The sequence below is a fragment of the Chenopodium quinoa genome, unplaced genomic scaffold, assembly GCF_001683475.1.
Source record: "Chenopodium quinoa cultivar QQ74 unplaced genomic scaffold, ASM168347v1, whole genome shotgun sequence".
Classification (NCBI taxonomy): domain Eukaryota; kingdom Viridiplantae; phylum Streptophyta; class Magnoliopsida; order Caryophyllales; family Amaranthaceae; genus Chenopodium; species Chenopodium quinoa.
In genome coordinates, this window is record NW_018743623.1 from 945,915 (window position 1) to 966,638 (window position 20,724).

General features: G+C 30.1%; 1 protein-coding gene and 1 pseudogene across 2 annotated transcripts; one reads left to right on the forward strand and one right to left on the reverse strand.

Annotated features, from left to right (window-relative positions):
- Positions 1 to 5,096: 5,096 nt before the first annotated feature.
- Positions 5,097 to 12,038, forward strand: LOC110683196 (annotated as a pseudogene).
- A 228-nt stretch (positions 12,039 to 12,266) lies between these two features.
- On the reverse strand, positions 12,267 to 19,910 carry LOC110683197 (syntaxin-132-like). 2 transcript variants are annotated; one of them, XM_021859543.1, is made up of 14 exons: positions 19,584 to 19,910; positions 19,249 to 19,345; positions 17,589 to 17,696; positions 17,330 to 17,386; positions 17,153 to 17,201; positions 16,041 to 16,129; positions 15,895 to 15,968; positions 15,139 to 15,181; positions 15,007 to 15,067; positions 14,882 to 14,907; positions 14,678 to 14,755; positions 14,105 to 14,185; positions 13,008 to 13,073; positions 12,267 to 12,858 (listed from the first exon to the last, which is right to left on the reverse strand). In XM_021859543.1, exons 2-14 carry the CDS (start codon positions 19,264 to 19,266, stop codon positions 12,685 to 12,687), a joined length of 924 nt encoding a protein of 307 aa, XP_021715235.1. In that variant the 5' UTR covers positions 19,267 to 19,345; positions 19,584 to 19,910; the 3' UTR covers positions 12,267 to 12,684. The 2 variants fall into 2 exon arrangements, with proteins under 2 accessions (XP_021715235.1, XP_021715236.1); XM_021859544.1 differs by lacking the exon at positions 19,584 to 19,910 and adding an exon at positions 19,478 to 19,570.
- Positions 19,911 to 20,724: the final 814 nt, after the last annotated feature.

The following is a 20,724-nucleotide window of genomic DNA, read 5'->3' on the forward strand; positions in this document are numbered from 1 at the left end:
ATGTATGAATTTGAGCTGTTCCATTCAGTCCCACCAACAAAACACACCTAATATACGGCGTTTATACAAAGCAAATCTAATTTTAAATTTTACGTACTCCTTTTTTTTTTTTTTTTTTTTTGACGAGACGTACTCCTTTTCAAGCTAACTTAGTATCCTCGTATAAATATTGCTTGGAATCTTCATAAAATATTTTATGAACTCAGCACTTTGCACGATAACTTGGTCTAACAATCATATGCTAATCAATAAATATATAATCTATCCTGTAGCATTTATGCAATTTTACTTCTGTTGGCATAATCTAAGTAGCTTAGTATTAGGCATGAAAATTTCACTTAATAAATAATATCAATTAATAAGATAAGTGAAATTAAGACTTAATGACTTAAAAGTATGCCAATAGAAGTAAATCAAATGGCATAAACACTATTAACATGTTCAAATAATTAATAATAGGAGTATAAGAGAATTCTCAAATCTAACCCTTTTTTTATTTTTTATTTATATCACCTGAACTTATTATATCTTATCTTATCTTGTCTGATTTTATTGAACCTTATTAAGCCATGTAATATAAGGCTTTATTATAATTTATTGAAAATTATCAACTCTTATGGAGTATTATCTTATTTTTGAATATATCAACCCTTATTTTATCTTATCTAAACTAGATTAATATAAAAAAACGAATTGCTTGGAATTGAATCTTCATAATTATTTTTGTAAATCAGTCACTCGTACTTTGCACGTTAACCTGGTCTAACAAACCTTGTAATAAATTAGCCTAGGTAAGAATTTGGTTAGTTTAATTGTTTAATTAATAGTCAAGAATGTGATTTATTCATCTTTTTAAGTAATTAGTTTTAGACAGATCTCAAAACCATTTCAATTCAACCCACATTAGAATATTAATTCAAAAATAATTAATTGTACTATGTTGTTATTAATTACTCCATGTCTCCATGATTAAGAGTTGTGAGTTGGATGAATAGCTGAATACAGACAAACCTGTAATACGTTTCTTATAATCTTGGCATAATTTATTCCAAATTGTTTAACTACAAATAATGATAGATGTTGATATGTATCTTTCACTTTTAAAAATTTGCCAACTCTCACCATCTCTTAAGTTGACCTAGTTATCCAATCAACATAATTTTTTCTTTTGGGTGCCCAAATTACAATATTGGTTGTTACGTTCTTGATATACCATGAGATTATTATCAATGAATTGACCTATGATGTCTTTGCCAGCCTAATTTTCTAATAATTCTTGAGATTTTTTTATGAGGGACGTTATATATTGAGATTTAGGTAGTCAGTAAGTCTTAAAATTCATATCATCACCAAAAAAACTAAAGCGAATAGGCAGACTACTTTATAAATACAAGTCCTATGTGTACGCAATGCATGCATAGACATCAATTCTAATACAAACTAGATTAGTGGCCGTGCATCAGTAATAATCTTTTTCCCATAATGAATTTTGATATAATATAAAAATGAGACAATTCATGTGGAATAAACAAATGCAATGCATATAGAAAATAAAATAATAAGGCAAAATTCATTAAAACTACAATTGAGAAAGAAAAAAAAATTATTGTTGATTAGTTGAGTTGAAAAATATTTAAAAGTAGTATATATTATATTACATTAATAATGCATATTATTCCCAATAAAACTATACAATCTAGTGATTATATGACTAAAGACTTATTTATAAATGTCTTTTAATAAACATCAAAACATTAATCAAACAACAAACTAAAATCTACAGTAAAACTATTGGCACAACATACATGTAAATATATAAATTACAAATTAAATAACATATCATCTTTATATCCAATAAAATAATTTCAATTGAAATAAATACTACTTAGATCATTAAAGGCAATAACAGTCAATAATTAGGCAACACTAACCTATATTATTAGTAGTACATTTTCAGTTTATGGATTAATGCTCTACATGATATCGTCGCTCTTGTTATTATATAAAAATGTGTTTGAAAGCTATCCAACAATTCTAGTTTGGTCATTGTTTGTTTATTGCCTTAAAATTTTATTTGTCGATGATAGCTATTTATCCAAAAAAGAATAAAAAAAAAACACAAGAATATGTCACTTGTCACTATGTCCGACGCGTTTTTTAAAATGTAGCTTAATTATTTATGAATGTCAAATGTGATAAAATTATTATCTCAATGTAGTGTTTCAGCAAAAGATAAAAACTCTTTTGTATTTACTAAGATATTAACTTTTTTTTTTTAAATAATGTAATAACAAAAAATTGATCGATATTTTACATTTTCGAATTAGACATATAATATAGTTGTCGAACACAACATTTATTTTATGGTCATATCTAATACTCCATTAGTCTTGTAAACAAAATAAAAAGGAATTTGAAAAAAAATAATTTAAAGTGATGTTTTAAAATCAATTACTTTGATATGAATCAATTTTATTATTACTTTTTCGGTAAAACTCAATAATACTCGTTTAAAAGATAATTAAAAAAGGAGTTAGAAAACTATTTTAGGTAAATGTGCATGGAAAATTTTAGAACACAATAAAAAGGAATACATATTATATAGAGATAATATATAAGTTTGGAATAATATTATTATAGTTTTATTATAAAAATATTCCAAAAATAAAATATTATTTGCTAAAAGGGGAGGGGGAGTTTTGGAGGGAAAAAACAGCACCAGGATGTGACACATGTCACTCCCGGTGTCTATTAATTGATTGATTATTGATTGATATCAAGTTTTCAAAATTGGTTCATTATAGTTCAAGTTGACAAAATTATGACATGAATTACTAAGCATACATGTAAAAATGTCTTGTTTTAAAAGCAATCAAATTCGACATAAGAATATTTTGCTTAATAAATAATAACCATTTAATTTTAGTTTGTACTGCTGGTTTTATTAAAGCTTCTTTTATATCTAAAATTTTTAGTACATTAAAATAGGCAAACACACTAACATAATTTAAATTCTCAAATACAATTTCACCAATATATATATATATATATATATATATATATATATATATATATATATATATATATATATATATATATATATATATATATATATATATATATAACGTCAAATGTAGCATTTACACACTCTGCAGTACCTGTAATCCAAAAGTATTCAACACCACAAAAGTTAAGATTGTTCAATAGCCGATTTAGTTTGCACCAATTTTTCATTAATTTGGAGCATAACTCATCCATCTATCATCTTTATATGAGTAAAGTTTCACCTTTTACAAAGTATCATTTCAAAAAAAAAAAAAATGTACCATAAACAATAGACTTACATATTTTGGTGCGTCACTGTTCGTCTCAAGCCTACAATAATGGTATGTCAATTGTCAAGTGTTAGTAGATTAATGAGGTTGACTTGGATGTAAATTCAATTAATAGTTTTTATTTTTTTTATTTTTTTATTGTACGTATGTAAATTAAAATAAGGGCAATGTTATATGTAGTATAGCCGTTAGGGTTTAGAATAAACATTTAATATATTTTCTTATTTGGTATTAATTTAAGAATGCATGCATGACAAAATCACGCGCAAAACATTATAAATAATATTATATTTTTATTTATTTTTTTCACTTTTAGCCCCTAACGTAACCTTAAGGATTATGTATAACATTTTTCTTAAAATAGTTATAAGAAAGCTATGCATTTTTATTCAATTGATCACCCTTCAAATATTAATACATTGATTTCGTCAAATAAAATTAATACATCGATGATTGATCAATATTGTTAAACATTATTTATGTTTTATAAATTGCGTGATTGGGCTCTCTATAAACATATCTCATTGTAATACAGATTACTATATATATTATGAGTGAATTTTAAGAGGTTAATTAATTGTAAAGAGAGCAAATATTTAAATAAAAAATACAAGTGACTAATTTTTATCCAACTTAACAAGTCTCATTTTATTGTTTAATAATTTCACCATAAAACGAAAGTCTTTGATTCTTTTTATTTTGATTTGGTGAAATGATTTTCAATTCCTTGCTCAATATTCAATATTTGCTATTGACCGCATATTTATACATTTATTTAATCAATACAAACGGCTAATAGTTAGTCCAAGAATACAATAAAACATATGCACAAATATATAGTCCTTTAATTTAGAATTTTCTTGCATAAATATTCTTCTTCGTCCCCATGTCATAGATATTGGTCTATTGTTGATATTATAGAAGGTTGATTCATACCAATTCAAGTATTAAACCACGACTTTAATTGCTTAATTCGTCCATTTTGGCCGACGTTTACTAATGTGTAGTACTTCTTCGTATATGGTTATTAAAAAAATCATTATTATAAATGCACCCTATATTTCACAAAAATTATGTTCATTTACTATTTATACGCTCAAAATGTAAAACAAATTTATTGAGTTTTATTTGATAATGTATATGTACATGAGAAGGAAAAAAAAAATTGTATTTACTATTTATGCGCTCATAATATAAAACAAACTAAACATATATAAATAAAATAAAACATTAATTATATTTTTTTAAAATTGTATTTAATCGACACATAGTATAGTTTTATCAATAAAATTCAACATCAATTTGAGAACATAGTTTCAAATATTGATTGAAATAGTAAGGCAATACCAATTGCGGGTATATTAAAAATTTCTATGTTTGTGAATAGTAATCAACTGAAATATGTTGCTCTAATAGTCTAGACTCTAGAATAGTGGGTATTTTAAGGTCGAAGTAGTAGATTATACTTGTATGAATAAACAACAACAAAAATCGAATTAACTAGTGGTAAACTCCACATACACCTCTTAATTAATTCCATAATTTAGACTTAAATAACTAAATAAGGGTAATTAGTCCAAAACTAAGCTAAGCCCACTTAGGCCACCTTACCAATATTAAGGAGAAATTAGGGAAAAAAAACTACAAAACCGAACTTAAAATATACACTAACTATTAAGTACTAATACTAGTCAAAAATCATACATGTGCTTTTCATGATACCCTCATACAAAATATAGACCTATATATATATATTTTTATCTTATGCTTTAAATTTGCACGTCTCTTCTTATTTCATCTCATTACTTGACCTTAAACCCCTTTTCTTTTCCTCTCTATCTCCCTCATTTCAATCAAACATGGCACCATTGTCGTTGACACAATGGTGCATCAACCTACGACGTCGAAAACCGCCTCCGTTGTCCATGCTACCGATATGTTTAGCTTGTGTAACTAGCTTTCTCATCCTTTTGTACATGTCTTACACTTTTGACAACTTCTTTCACCTTACAAAAATTTTTCCTGCTGACACTCCAACACTTGTAGAACTACCAAACCAAAATGATAGTATTACTGATGATTTAGTTACATTTTCGGATCAAAATGGTCCTCCGATTACTCGAATTCTCGATGAGACTCGGGATTCGAATAGTGTTAATGTTAATGAAGATCACTTGATTGTTAATAATACTCAAGAAAATTCAAAGATATTGAAGTTGACCTCACCACCAAAACGTAAGTATATATTTAATTTTCTATGGAGTATTATTTAATTTATTAATTTATTTTCTATTATTTGCTAGTATATATTACATTTTCTAGTATTATTGATTTTATTTTTATTTTTTCTATGAGCTTATTAGCAAAAGTTATGAACTTACACAAGTAAACAACTCTATATCTTGTTAATAGTTACTATTACCATTTAATTTCCCTATGATTTGAGGTAAATTTATGCATTTAAAATATATAGTATACTGTAGTAAGTCCCTAAACAATGAATATAGTACTCCCTCCGTCTCTTATCTACATGTCTATTTTCAATTTTTCACAGGAATTAAAGAATTTAGAGATTTCTTAAAACCCATGATAGACAAGTACAAATGTGCATGTTGGTTACAGAGAAATAGAGAGAAAGAAAAGGTTGTTGGTAATTACGGAGTATTGAAGAGATAGAGAGAGAAAGTGTTGGAAAATGATGTCAAAAATATTAAAAAAAAAGAAAAAGAAAATTGATGACAACTCATCAAAAAGAGGGAATATTGTTATAAAGTACACTTTTTAAATAGTAGACATGTAGTTTTGAAACCCTCAAAAAGGAAAGTAGACATGTAGATAAGGGACAGAGGGAGTACTACGTATAAAGCTTGATATAGTATAAAACATATTCGTGGACTTTAACCATCAGTTTAAGCTTTTGGTTGAGATGATCCTTTAACATGGTATTAGAGCCCGTGTGACACAAAGCCACAAAGGTCACGGGTTCAAATCTCATCTACTCCCCGCTTTCAAGTAGTATATTTCTCATTGGGTATCAGGAGAGCCCATGTTGCATCCACACTTGTGTGATAGAAATAATTCAAATTGGGGGTTGATTCTAACCTAGTAAAAAAAAAGAGTTAAGGTATAAACAAATAAATTAGGGCTTGTTTGACATTGTTCTTTGTTTTCAATTTTCAGTTTTCAGTTTTTTTTGAAAACAAAAACCAAAAACAGGAAACAAGAAAAAGGTGTTTCCACTTTTTTGTTGTCAGTTTTTAAAATTATTATGATCTTAATAAGTTTGACTAATTTTTGATTCATTATATTACATATATCATATAATTTTGAAAAACAAAAAACAGAAAACCACAGCGATGCCAAACGAACCCTAACTATTGGATATTGTTATGATTTACTAAATTGTACTGTCCATGCAAGAGATTTGTTTTCTTTATATAAACCTAGATTTAAGCCCGTGCGATGCACGGGGTTTTCTATTAATAGTTAAATTAAACATTTTATAATATTCAATTGTAATAACAAAATATTAATACATAATATTACTATTTTTTTTAATCTTATACAATTAAGTTTAACGCATATATAAACACGGTATATTTTGTAAATTGTTTGTTTTAACAACAATACAAACCATTTCTTGAAGAAAAATAGAAAGAAAATAAAATATGTGAAACTATATGTATTTGTTTAACCAACTTTTTTTCAAATTGTGAACACGGTGAAAATATAATCTTCCGGGCTTGCGTTATTTTTTGTAAATCAATCGTTGATTGTGCCAGTTGATAAGTAGCATAATTAAACCCGCCCTCTTGCAAAATTCACATTCTTGCAAAATTAACACTTATGACTGAACTGGCTTATTAATTATGATCATCGTTCATCGCGTGGGACAATAGATCGCAACAATAGACGAGTTTATATAGGTTTTAAAAAATACTAGATTTAAAGTGGTGATAAAGTTTATTGTTAGATATGATAAATTTTGTTTACGTATAACTTAATCTTTTCGATGAATAAATGATAAATGATGAACATTTTTTTTTTCCAGAAAAAGAAAAAGGATATATTTTTAATTTAAATGATTTTTTTTTCTTATTTTTTATCTAATCAAAAACTGATATATTTTTTTGTGAAAGAAAGCTGATTTTTTTTTTAAAATTATATGTGATTTTATTTTTTTTATTAGTATTTTTTATAAAATATTTTATTATAATCATTTGTCATATTTTCATTATTTTTTTATCAAATCCAATTTTTTTGTAAATATCAATCAAATGTGAATTTCATTTTTAAGTTTAATAGTAGTTTTTTATACGAAATAAAAAAATTGTTTATAAAATTTTCAATTTTAAAAGATATTATTTCATTTTTTTATAATAGATTAAAACCTTTAATTTTAATCTTATGTGACACTTTAAAATAATAATCCTACGTGGCATAATCCTACTGTAACGCTCTAAAAATACTAATCCTACTTGGCGCTCTAATAATTTTTAAAAAAAATTAAAATCCTAGGTGGCTCTCTGAAATCTTTGGAAAAAACTCCCCTTTATATATATATATATATATATATATATATATATATATATATATATATATATATATATATATATATATATATATATATATTAAATTAGATTAGATTTTACTTTTTGAGTTGTGTTTAGTTGGTTAAGTCCTAGTAATATACATACATACATATACATACATATATATATATATATATATATATATATATATATATATATATATATATATATTAGATTAGATTTTACTTTTTGAGTTTTGTTTAGTTGGTTAAGTCCTAGTAATATACATACATATACATATACATATATATATATATATATTAGATTAGATTTTACTTTTTGAGTTTTGTTTAGTTGGTTAAGTCCTAGTAATATATATCAAACTTTATCTACATCACTTGTCCAATGTAATATACTAATATTCAAAGCAATAACCCGGCGAACCCCGGGCCTTACATTACTAATTAACAATTAAATACTATAGTTAGCAATTTGGCAATAATATGGCCTATAAAATAGATTTGTTTTTATAAATCAAAGGACATTTGGCATTAATATAGAAGGGATCAATAGTTTGATCTCTTGGCGGCCTATAAGGAATCATATTAGAGTGAATTTACTATTGGACCAATTGAATTTTTTTATATTTGATGCTAAATTGTTTTATGTAAGAGTAATATTATAATACAACAAGAATATAATTTGGAAGGTCGTTTTCCACCAACCATTGAAATGTTTGGCCTCTAGATATACACTTCGTACGTATATCATGTTACTTGTTAGTTGTTACTTTGTTTAGAGGACATTTTAGTTGTTACTTGTATTAGAATAACTTCTAAATCCAAACATAATATTGTTTTTACCATATAGTTTAATAAATAGATAAACTAACTTAAAAGATACTATATTTTCCTCTCATAATGGAGTGACTTCGTGGCTTTTACACAAAACTTAGCCCATAATCTTGATATTTTACCTTAGTCAATCTTGATCAAGGGCCATCATAAGCATAAAGCACTTTTGGTTATATTGTCAAAAGTTATGATATTTTACGAACTTATATTAAATTATTTTATTAATTTAAATTATTAATTTAAGATGATTGCTTACTTTTATTACTCTATCTGCTAATTTTTGTTCATCCGATTGACTTCTTGCATAGTTTTTAATGCAAAATTGTTATTATAAAAATATATCAAGCCATGTATTATAAGCAATATTTGAAAAACAAATTTCAAGATAAATAAAACAAGATTCCACATACTTATTTTAAAGTATATATTTATTATTAAAAGATTAGATTTCAAAAGCATTTGAATCTCTAAATTAAGATTCCGAATAGGACAATTAAATAGAAACGGAGAGAGTATAATATTTCAAACGGAGAGAGTATAATATTTCATGTCTAGCAATAAGTTAATTGTCGGCATAATAATCCAAGATTTGTTACATACAAGTACTACATATATTGATAAATTTGGTATATTGAAATATGGATCTTACAATTAATTTCCTTCAAAAGTACAATTATGTCAATCTCAAAGTTTTGACAAGTTATTGTTGGATTTTCTACGAAGTTCTACAAGATAGAATAATTGAAATTAATTGCTAGCAAAAAAAGGAAAGTAAACCTTTAAGAAATTATCAAAATATGTTACTCTCAAAACAGAAAAATAATTATTTTCCAAAATTATTGAACATGTCATCTTTGAAGAATTGCATTTTATTGAGTTGATGCATGAAAGTGACTTGAAAGGTTGTTTTTAATTTTGAAATATATTTATAGACAAGAAGACGAATTAAACATCATTATTATATTACGTAAGGAATTGGAGAACATGATTTACTCAATTGACTTATTGATGTAATTAGCATTTGATTGTGGTATGCTTGTGTACGTTTCCATTTCAATTTCTATTTTTGTGTATCCAATACGATGATATCTTCTATAAATGTAATGAAGAATATGTAGTAGTTAGAATTTAACGGTATAAACCAACAATTATACGAGTACAAATTTATCACAAATAGTATAACTTAATGAATATATATATTTTTCCTCAAAAAAAAAAAATGAATATCTATATATATTTTGAAACTAATACGTAGACAGTGCAACATTAGCAAAAAGAAGGAATTATATATATTAGAGCTAAAGGGCGGGTGATGAGAATCAATCCCAAAATCACCTGAAATTGGGAGCAGAGCTTTAACCGATTGAGCTATCCCTTACTCTCGGAATTGTGTGATAATATAACAAAATTAACAATGCAAGGCACAATAAGTTGCCGTAATGAGATATCATATATATATACAAACGCACTAAGATATGAAGTAGGTCCTTTTGCAAGGACAATCGACGAAACTGCCCATGTTATGGACCAAATTCTTAATACAGTAACAATTTAGAATTTATTGCTCGTATTTGTAATTCTAATTAGTTGATGTTTCTTTTGTTAAGTATTTTTGCCTCTTGCTAGTTTAAACCATCTTTTAAAAGTTGATCCTTTTTACGTTTTCATTTTAGGACCCTCTATGAATAAACCACACAAGACAAAGTATGAAGAAGAAGTTTACCATGACAAAGAAATCTTCTTTCAAAACTACAATGAAATGAAAAAAAGCCTAAAAATCTACATTTATCCTCACAAAAAAGATGAACCTTTTGCTCATGCCCTACTTCCAACAGATGATCACTATAAACCAGGTGGTAACTATGCAAGTGAAGCATACTTCAAGAATGTACTCTTCAAGAGCCATTTCGTCACCAAAGATCCCTCGGAAGCAGACCTCTTCTTCTTACCCTTTTCCATAGCTAGCTTGAGGCTTGATCGAAAGATCGGAGTTGGTGGCCTTTCGGATTTTATCCTTAACTATATGACCAACATTATTCAAAATTACCCTTATTGGAATCGAACCGGGGGTGCTGATCATTTTTATGCTGCTTGCCATTCTATTGGTAGGGTTGCTATGGAGAAGGTTGATCAAGTGAAAAGTAATGCTATCCAAGTTGTTTGCTCATCTAGTTATTTTCTTACCAATTATTTTGCTCATAAAGATGTTTCCCTCCCACAAATTTGGCCAAGGCATGAAGAGTCTCTAAATCTTGCTTCACTATCGAAAAGGTAAGACTTACTAATTACTTCCTCCGTTTTTGTAAGTTGATAGGTTTTTTTAGTTACGTAACCATTAATATCTTTAATTACCAATAAGCAAAAATTATAAAAAGTTGATTTTTTGAAAATATTTATCTTAACGAATCTAACAAGATCACACATGACTGTATTTTTTTATTACGTATAAATCACAAAACACGATCAAAGGGAAGTGTGTGAACAATAATAAAGTCAACACGTGTCAACTAATAAAATAACACGTATTACAATTGTTACGTTTTAAAATATCAGTATGCATAACGCACACATCATTGGTGCAACATTGCCTTGTATAATCCAACAAATATAAGGTAAACTAACTTGTTACACCACCATGTAAAATTGAAGTCATTTTGCAACATAGCATATGTTCGTTGTTGCGTTTACACCTTACAAAAAATCTAACATAGTTTTCTTACATTTCTTGATACTCATCAGAAAGAAACTGGCCTTCTTTGCCGGAACAGCAAACTCGCCTCTACGAAAAGCAGTGGTGCAAACATGGGAAAATGACTCATCCATCTTTGTTCGTGGTGGGAGGTTAAAGACACCATACTCAGAACAACTCCTAGGAAGCAAATACTGTCTACACGTTAAGGGATTTGAGGTAAACACAGCTCGAGTAGGGGATGCATTTTACTATGGATGTGTATACTAGCGGACTACTATGATCTCCCTTTCATGGACATTATAAATTGGCACAGTTTTTCCGTTGTCATTACATCTTCAGACATCCCTAACTTGAAGAAAATTTTACTAAGTATAAGCCCTAAGAGATACTCAGTTTTGCAAGCTAATGTTTTGAAAGTTAGGAAGCATTTTCAGTGGAATAATTCTCCTATTGATTTTGATGCTTTTTATATGGTTATGTATGAACTTTGGCTTAGAAGAAGCACCATAAGAGTTATGTCTTAATATTCTATAAGGTCATTTCAATTAGTTGATGTAAATTGTGGTTAATAATCTTTGTAATAATAACTAAAATTAAGTAAAAGAGGTGAATTGAACTTGTAGCATTTTGAAATAGCAGTTGTATTTGTAGAATTGAAGGATAGAATTAAAGATCACTTCCTATGAAGAAGTGGTCAGTGTTGTCTACTCTGTATATACCAAGACGAAATTAACAAAATCCCACATAACGAAATTAACCGAGTGTGAATAATGTAAAATTTGAACAATAAGAAATCATGTAAAATATAAACATAACTCGACTGGACTGCTGTTTTGTTTGCAAAAGCAGCATATTCAGCCATTCAGGTTTGTATTTGCCCAAGCAAAGTTGTCACTGTCTTTCAGATCAATGATTACATAGTCCAAATCATAAAATAAATTAAGATGAGAAGAAAATTGATATTACTTTAGTCCAAGGCATTCAGAAGATAAATGAAAATGATGATGCCAGAAAGAATAAGATTACATACACACGGCGTTCAGAAGAGAAAATAAAAGGAATGTAGGCATCATAATAGGTCTGAGCAACATGAAACAAAGGGCAAAATCTGGGTTTGTAGATATTGGAACTACTGATTCACACAAAAGCTGATGAAGTTACAAGGAGAATAAACTCACAAAATCAACTTTTCTTTTTCCTATTTTGTTTTTTGGGGAGACGAGGATTTCACATGATCTTGTTATATGTATAGAATGTACGAAAGGAAGAGGTCAAGCACCGTTCTTGCTTTGCCAAGGCTTGAGTACACCCAGTACGACAATAGCAACAATGATAAGAAGGATTATAATTGCAATGCACATCCATTTACGTGAGTTCTTCTGCAAGCTCTTTGCCTTTTGCAGTGCTGTGTTTCCTGTGTTTACATGATCTACAGCATTTGAAACCTAAAAAAGGGGGATGAATGCCAAAATGGATTGAAATTAGTATAATAATCAAGTATCCTAGTAATAGATACAACTCAGAATTCTCAAGGAAATAATAGCTTTCTTTTTGTAATTTTGGAAAGCAAATGCTTTCTCTCGTTTCACTTTACCTGTGTCTCGATATTGTCAAGCAAATCTCCCTGGGCATTGACCAGAACAGCCATGTCCATAAAAATCTGCATACAGGAAATTAAAACATAAGAACTACTCGCTGCTTATTATAGGGATGCCATATTGTCTACTGATATACAGCATCAAATTTGTAATATATATTTCCCAAAAAAGTAGAAGAAATTTTGAGGTGTTCTATTATATTAATCAAGGTTTAGCCTTTTATTTCAAGAGCATGAAGCCATATTGGTAGACAGTAGCTGCTTATAATGAGGGGAGCAGATGGTTGATTAGCAATTGAGTGTTTGGAGAGATAAGGGGAAATTGAGACTTTGAGAGCGCCAAATTTTCAAGTGATTTCACCATAAAAAAAGGCTGAAATGCTTCAACTGTGGAGGGCTAGACAAAGATTTGCAAGGTTGGTTGGAAAGTGAGGTTCATGACCACCTTAGCTTTGAAGCTGATGAGATCCTTAATATTCAACTACATATCACATTAACAGTGAACTCAAGTATAGATTGGTTTGGCGAAATTCAAAAAATGAATACTCAGGTATAACTTTGTGCGATGGACAGGTTCTTTGGTGCAAGTATGGTAATCCAATAGCACTCGCATCAAACTTTCAAAAAATACCCCTCCCCCCCCCCCCCCCAACACCCACAAACACACACAAAAACATCCTTTCAAGTTCAGAAATTTATAGTGCAGGTACCCTACCCACAAAACTCATATGAAATAAAATCCTACAAGCTATATATTGTGGATTAACTGGGTGCAGACAAGGAGTAAAATCTGACAATCATGCAATTATCAAGTGACCCCAATCTGTGGGCATGTGGGGAAGCTGCAAGGCGCTTCCAAAAGACGGGTGGTATTGCATATTTGACATGAATTTGGTTGGCATGAAATGGTAAAAGTTGGACTTCCTTGGGAAGTTCTACTTTCATTGTCTAATGTCAAGCAAACAAGAGTACCATTTCCTAGAAAGTTCACATGGGAGGCAATTTCCCATCAAATTACACTTCTCACAGGACTTTAATTCCCAAGGGAACCAAACAAGCACCAACAACATTATGCTAAGATCTAATGGATATACCTGTTGCAGCTCGAGCAGCTTTCTCTCTACATCTCGTACAGCATCATGGCGCTCTTGTATTTCTGCAAGTGTATCCATTATCTGCAGGCATGGATAAGTAGATATACAATTATCCAACTGATATTAATGTTAAAAATTGACTAAAAAATACTTAAGACCCAAAAAAAAAAAAAATTAACTTTCCAAAGCTTCTAGTAGTTTACAACCGTTTGCTTAAAAGCCATTTACAACACCTATAAAAGAGCGTATTAGAAATTTAGAATAATATTTTAGAATACCAGCATGGTACATCATAACTATACCCAGACAGCAACCTGAAATTTCTCAAAACCTTACAAGTATTGGACAATATGGAATAATCACTTTTGGTTCATGTAGCCGACCCCACTTATGGGATTAAAGCTTTGATTGATTGATTACAAGTATTGGACAAATGGCAGCATGACAAGCTATGCAACACTGCACAGGGTATTTTGCTGTAATAGTTTTTCTTACAGAGCTAAGAGTTTAAGAGGGTGATTCTGCAATCTAACTGCTGCATCCAAAGAAATAAAACAGGGATAAAAGACACACCTGACCACGACCTTGCTCTTGTATTGCTTTCTGAAAGATTTGTTCACTATCACCAGTCTCAATTAATTGATCTATTGTCTGCAAGTAAACATGAGTATCGCACAATTAAGCCAAAAAAAAAAAAAAAAAAAAAAAAAAAAAAAAAAAAAAAACTTGCAGCTTAGCAGTTCATAGATATTTTGTCGCAAGAAAATAACAATTCACCTCTTCATCAGCTCTTTGACCCGTTACTGTGAAACATAGAAAACCAAAGACATATCATCAAATCATCATCAAAGCTTCAAGCATAAAGATAAACAAATTCCTTATCAGCAAGCCAAAAAGTGAACCTGTATAAACACGACGCTCAACAACTTCCCGGTACTCTTGATGAATATTTTCACGCAATGTCTGCAGAGTATAAAAGTAAGTAAGAAACCAACAAATAAAAAATTGACTCTTGTCTGAAAACTTGACATTACCTGAAACTCTGCCATCTTATCTCTCAATTTCTTTTTTAATGCACTGCAAAAAAGATAGCAATCATTAAAATTGAGCACAACAAACTTCATTGGAATTTCAAAATGAAAATTTTGCTAAAATTTAAATACTATAAATTCTATTTCATGGGAAATGATAATGACCAGAACTTACTGCTACCAAAGAATCAGTTTACACAGAAGTAGTCAGAGAAAATTACAAAAGGATAGTACAGTTCTATGCATCTCTAAAATCATTCAAATTCCTAAGCTTTAATTCACAGATTAATTTCTTTCAGCAGAACCCTAGCACCACTTAAGGCACATATATACTACAGGAAGATCCTTCTTAGGATCAGGCATTCAAACATTTTTGTTTCAAAGGGTCAACCAAGGCTCAATCTGATATCTATTACAACCCTGCATACTGGAAGTTCAAACCATAATTGAAATCTGTAATTACTCTACGTGGTTCAGCCAATGGCATACAACCCATGCTTCACAGAAGTTTATAGTCCACAAGAAGACATTTGAATGAGCTTCGAGGTTTGTTTTGGTGGATAAGAAGTTTCCCATGCAGCTACTCTAATTTCTACTAAGTAAATGCACTAACATGCAATTATGCAAACCAATAGAGTTCAAAGGAAATTTGAGGAGAAAAGAATAGGTATGGGGGTGGGAAAGAGGCCACACAAAACCATAAATCATGTATACATTAAACCCCCGACAAAAATGAGCATCGTTGGACACAAGACTTACACTGTCTGTGTTGACCTGGTGCGCTCTATAGCTGTTCCTTTTCCACATCCAGGCTTCTGCAGGCTTGAAAAATTCTGGAAGAGAAAGAAAGGTCATCTCAGATATTCAAAGACACATAGTCAACCAAATAAACTAAAGCATCTTACATCTTTATCAAGTTCTTCTATTTTTGACTTAATAAGCCGGGCAATCTTTTGGACTTCATCTACATCTTTCTCCATGCGCTTCTTGATAGCTTCAGATAAAAGATTGTAAAAAATCAGGTTCTGTGTACAAATAGTTTCAGAAAGCAGAATTAAAAAGCATGATTATGAACTACTTCTAGCATACAACAGAAGGATAAATTACAGCCTTATTGCCCTTATTCATAAGTAAAAGTACAAATGCCATCCAGAAAGTCCTTACCCATTCAAAATGCAATCTACATAATGGGTTTTCTATTTCTTTTTAAAAGAAAGAAAATTAAAATTCAAGAAGAGGAAAATAAATGATAGGAGGACAAACAGTTGACACAAATAGAATAAATAAGGGTAAAAAAAACACTTCAAGCCTTGCTGTAAATTATACAAACACATACCATAAAAGCCTTGATGTAGAAAGCTCAAAGAAAGGATTTTCCCCTCCCTATAGGGGTTTAAAGTACCAAAAACTTATATTACCATAAAATGTCTGCATTAATTAAGTATCTAAACATGGAATTCAAAGATCTTCATTTTGGAGAAGGGCTCATGCATTAATTCTGAACTCTATTAAAGGAGGATACAAGAGCTGATTGGGCGTTTGGTTCGTAAGTTTTAGGTATGAGGTATGAAGTTGGAATGAGTAAAACCCATACCTAATGTTTGTTTAAGAAAAATCTAATTTTTAAACTCATACCTCAAACCCACAAGGTATGGGGTTTAGAAACCCAAGGGGGGAGGTGGGTATGGCTCATACCACACCTTTAGGTATCAAATAAAAATAAAAAAAAACCCCATTCCTGAACAACAACCAAACACATTGTATTAAGAATCAAGTTCCAACCCCATACCACCCTAATTTCATTCCTAATTCCAAAACCATACCACTTTGTGAACCAAACGCCCCCTGAAAGAGAATTCCAGGATAATAAAGTATCTAACCAGAAACTTAATTTCAAGTCGCATATGTGTGTAGCAACTAATTAGTTTCCTTCCTTAATTAAAACTAATCACTAGGACTTGAGCGGACTCCAAAAGGTAAGAGCATGCATATACAATTACAGGGAATTAGAGCTTACCTTTCATAGCAGCAGCCTTTGTTACAGCTTTTGACTCCTCATGAGCACTCTGCATGCAAGATTTATAAAACAATCAGAAGAAAGGCACCAGTGATTTCTGTTCCTTGCACAATAACGTATTCTACTAAAATTTTGCCAAGCAGTGTTGAAAGTACAGCTAAGAAGTTGTATGCTTACCTGGAGCTTTCTAAGAAGCTCATTGAGTTTCTCATATTGTTTGTCTATCTCTTGAACCTGTAAAAAAGATAAGCAGTTCAGTTATTAAAGTGATGAAGAAAAAGAGTAACTTAATATTTCCCATCTATAGCTTGAGATGAAGTTGTATTACTTGATTGGCAGAAAATCTTTGATCTTCTCCACAGAAAAATAAATATGAGCGCACAAAGGAAGTTTTACATAAGGCAATTGAAAAGTCTTAAGGAACAGAAATATGTACCTTCTTAGAGAAAATTTGCAAACCCAATTCTCCTGAATTCTGAAGATTTTCCCCCATCTCAAGATCACCACCTCGTGATGATTCCCCGCGTGGAATCTCAAATGAATCCTACAGGTTACAACCATGTTAATAAAAATAGGAAAGAAGGCAAAAGGCACAACTTTACACACACATCAACATAAATGGGAAAGATGAACTGTATCCACTTAAAAAATCTTTGTAAGACCTTAGAGTCTAAGACAATTTCGGTGTCAAAAGAGCAATAGATTAGCAGGCAAACTGTATGAGTGTGTGCTAAAATAAAAATATTGCTAATTTATGATCAATAAAAGCACTTATGAGAAGGAAAAATGAATTATCACTATGACTCTATGAGCAAGAAGATATAATAACTAAAGACCTCTAACTAAGTTCAAAAGAAACCCTAACAAGTGGGGATAAGATTGCACCTAAGTCTAGAGCTACAAGAAGGAAAATGTGAAAAACAAGTGATATGACAAATGACATAAATCTGATTGAAGAAGTCTATTAACTCTCTCAAAGAAAAAAATGCTATTATATTCATGTGTAAGTACCCAATTTCAGGATGGGCAATCCGGCATGACACTAGATATATTTGCAAATACTAGGACAAAACAGTGTTGTGCAGCTTGAATTTTTTGTTCCCCATAAATGATGGAAAATACGTAGCCTATCTTAAAAACCTGAAATATTAGGCCTTTCAAAATCCCATTCTAGTTATGTCAGATTAAACAAGACATAAAGTAAATTCCTGATAAATCTCTGACTAAAAAAGTTAATCCAACTGTGTCAGATAGAACAATACATAAGCTCACATATCCTCTATGGCTAATCTAGGACAAAACTGAACAAGATAAACAACCCACAATCATAATCAAATAATATTGTTTATTTGATTGTTGTTAGAGGACAATAGTAAAGGCATACTGATGAACAGTACACCATCCTAAATACATTACACTGCCTCAGGAACCACAAAACTACATTTTTACACCTTGATCAAAAATCCATCAACTATGGGCTCTACAAGCTTTTAGAAGTGTGGCTACTAGCTGTATAGCTACCAATTTTCTGTTGTGAGTATTCACGGTAAATTCGGCTAGTGCATATTCACAGACTCACAGTTATTATGACTAGCGTGTGTATGACGATATATAAGTTCATGATGCGAATTATACCAAATAGAAGCCTGAATAAAAAGTTAATATTTGGGAATTCGCATACAATGATACAATATTAGAAATTTGCTGCTTAAGAAACAATCAAGTCTGCAAAATCTTACATCTCCTTAAACCAAGATTAAATCTTAAATCACTAACTGCAAACACTAAAACCTAAAAATTCAAAAATAATAAGAACCAAATCAAAAGCCCCTTAAAAATGACAAGCTTAATCAAACACTACGCCGTAAAAATCAAACAAAAAATCAACAAAAAAATTAGAAGAATTCATACAATGCATAATTATACAATCAATTAAACCAATGACCCAAATAACAATTAATCTATATAACAGCATGATCAAATCAAAACATCAAAAATTAACAAACCCCAGATCAAAAAATAACATAACTTTGCATCCCACATTGAAATTCCAAAGGGTATTGTCAAAACTCAAAAAGAGATTAAATTGAAATTACCGAAAGTAGATTGTTCATTGTATCAGTAGATGGGTTGAAAACAGATTCAACCCTCTTCTTCCTCAGCAAAGTGGAACCTCAAATTGAAGTGGGAGATCTATAAAAAATTGCCCCTTTTTAAATTTGGAATAAAACAAAAAATAAATAGAGGTGTTTTTCAGAAATTAATTGACTTGGGTTTTGAATGAACAAGAGCAAGAAAGAGAAAATGAAGAAATTGAGAGACAACCTGGCCAAAAGGGGGGAAAGTGGAGAGAGAAACGCACGTAAATAAATTACATTGTTCATTTGTTCTTCTAATGATAATTAAGGGGTGAATTAAGTAATAATATTACCTGCGAGTTCAGGTTTTGGTGAGTTCGTGGTTAAAACCGAGTCCAGGTTTTGTGAAGGTGAACTGCGATGCTCATGTGGGAAGCATGAACGGGTTAGGGGTGGTAATCAGAGACGAGCTGGGCAATTTGTGTGCTGCTGCCGTGCGTCGTGAGCCTGCAGGATGGTCTTGTGAACTTGCTGAAGCGGCTGCCTGTATCTTTGGGATTCACTTGGCTCTCAGGTTGGGTTACTACAATGTGGTGATAGAAAGTGACGCATTGAAGGTGGTCTCAAGAGTTCAGAAGATGGAGTTGGGCTTTGATACTTTTAGTTTGCTAATTGAGGATATAATGTCTTTGTCTAGTTCTTTTAATTCCTTTTCTATCTCTCGTATTAAAAGAGCCGGAAATATTCTTGCACATCTCATTGCTAGATGGGATTTAAGAGGTTGTAACGAATTTATTTGTTATTGCTAGATGGGATTTAAGAGGTTGTAACGAATTTATTTGTTTGGGTCCTATCCCTCAAAGTCTACAAATTTTGGCGGATTTAGACCTCACTTAATATAATCTCAGTTGCTTGTTTTAAAAAAAAATAATTAAAAAAAAAAATAAATTACTTGCTAATCTGCCTTTGTCGATTTGTGGTAAAGAAAAAAAAGTTTAAAAAGGAAAGAAATGAGTATGTTCATATGTTGGTTGTTCAATTCAATGGTCTAACCATTTGTTTGTTTTGAGAATTTTTATTGAAAAATATCATACTAAATAGTCATTACTATGTACTAGAGTCACCTTTCCTAAAAAAAAAAAAAAAATATATACTGGGGTCACCTGAATTGTAAATCTGTTTGTTCTAAACCGATTAAAAAGGAATGTCTAAAAATTCACCAGGAAAATGATAAACATAACTCTTAGGGTTATGTATAAGAAACTAAAAAAGAAAATATTGAACATAGATTAACATTAATTACACCGATTTGCGCATGAATTCTCAACTTAATTTCATTTTAGAAAGTTTAATTAATGCTTATATATATAGCCTTAAGCCCTTATTTCATTTAAGAAATATTTAATGCTTATATAGTTCGACAACTACTGTCATTAATGGCACAATCCTTTGATGCGTTTCCATACCTTTTAAAAAGTATGAGATAGCTCTTAT

Bases quoted from the DNA above. Each gene is read 5' to 3' on its own strand.
- LOC110683197 (XM_021859543.1), bottom strand. The intron at 16,130-17,152 runs GTAAGCTCTAAT...TTTTATCTGAAG, and splicing joins AAAGGCTGCTGCTATGAAAG to CTATCAAGAAGCGCATGGAG. The intron at 12,859-13,007 runs GTAAAGTGAAAC...CCCCTTTTTTAG, and splicing joins TTGACAATATCGAGACACAG to GTTTCAAATGCTGTAGATCA.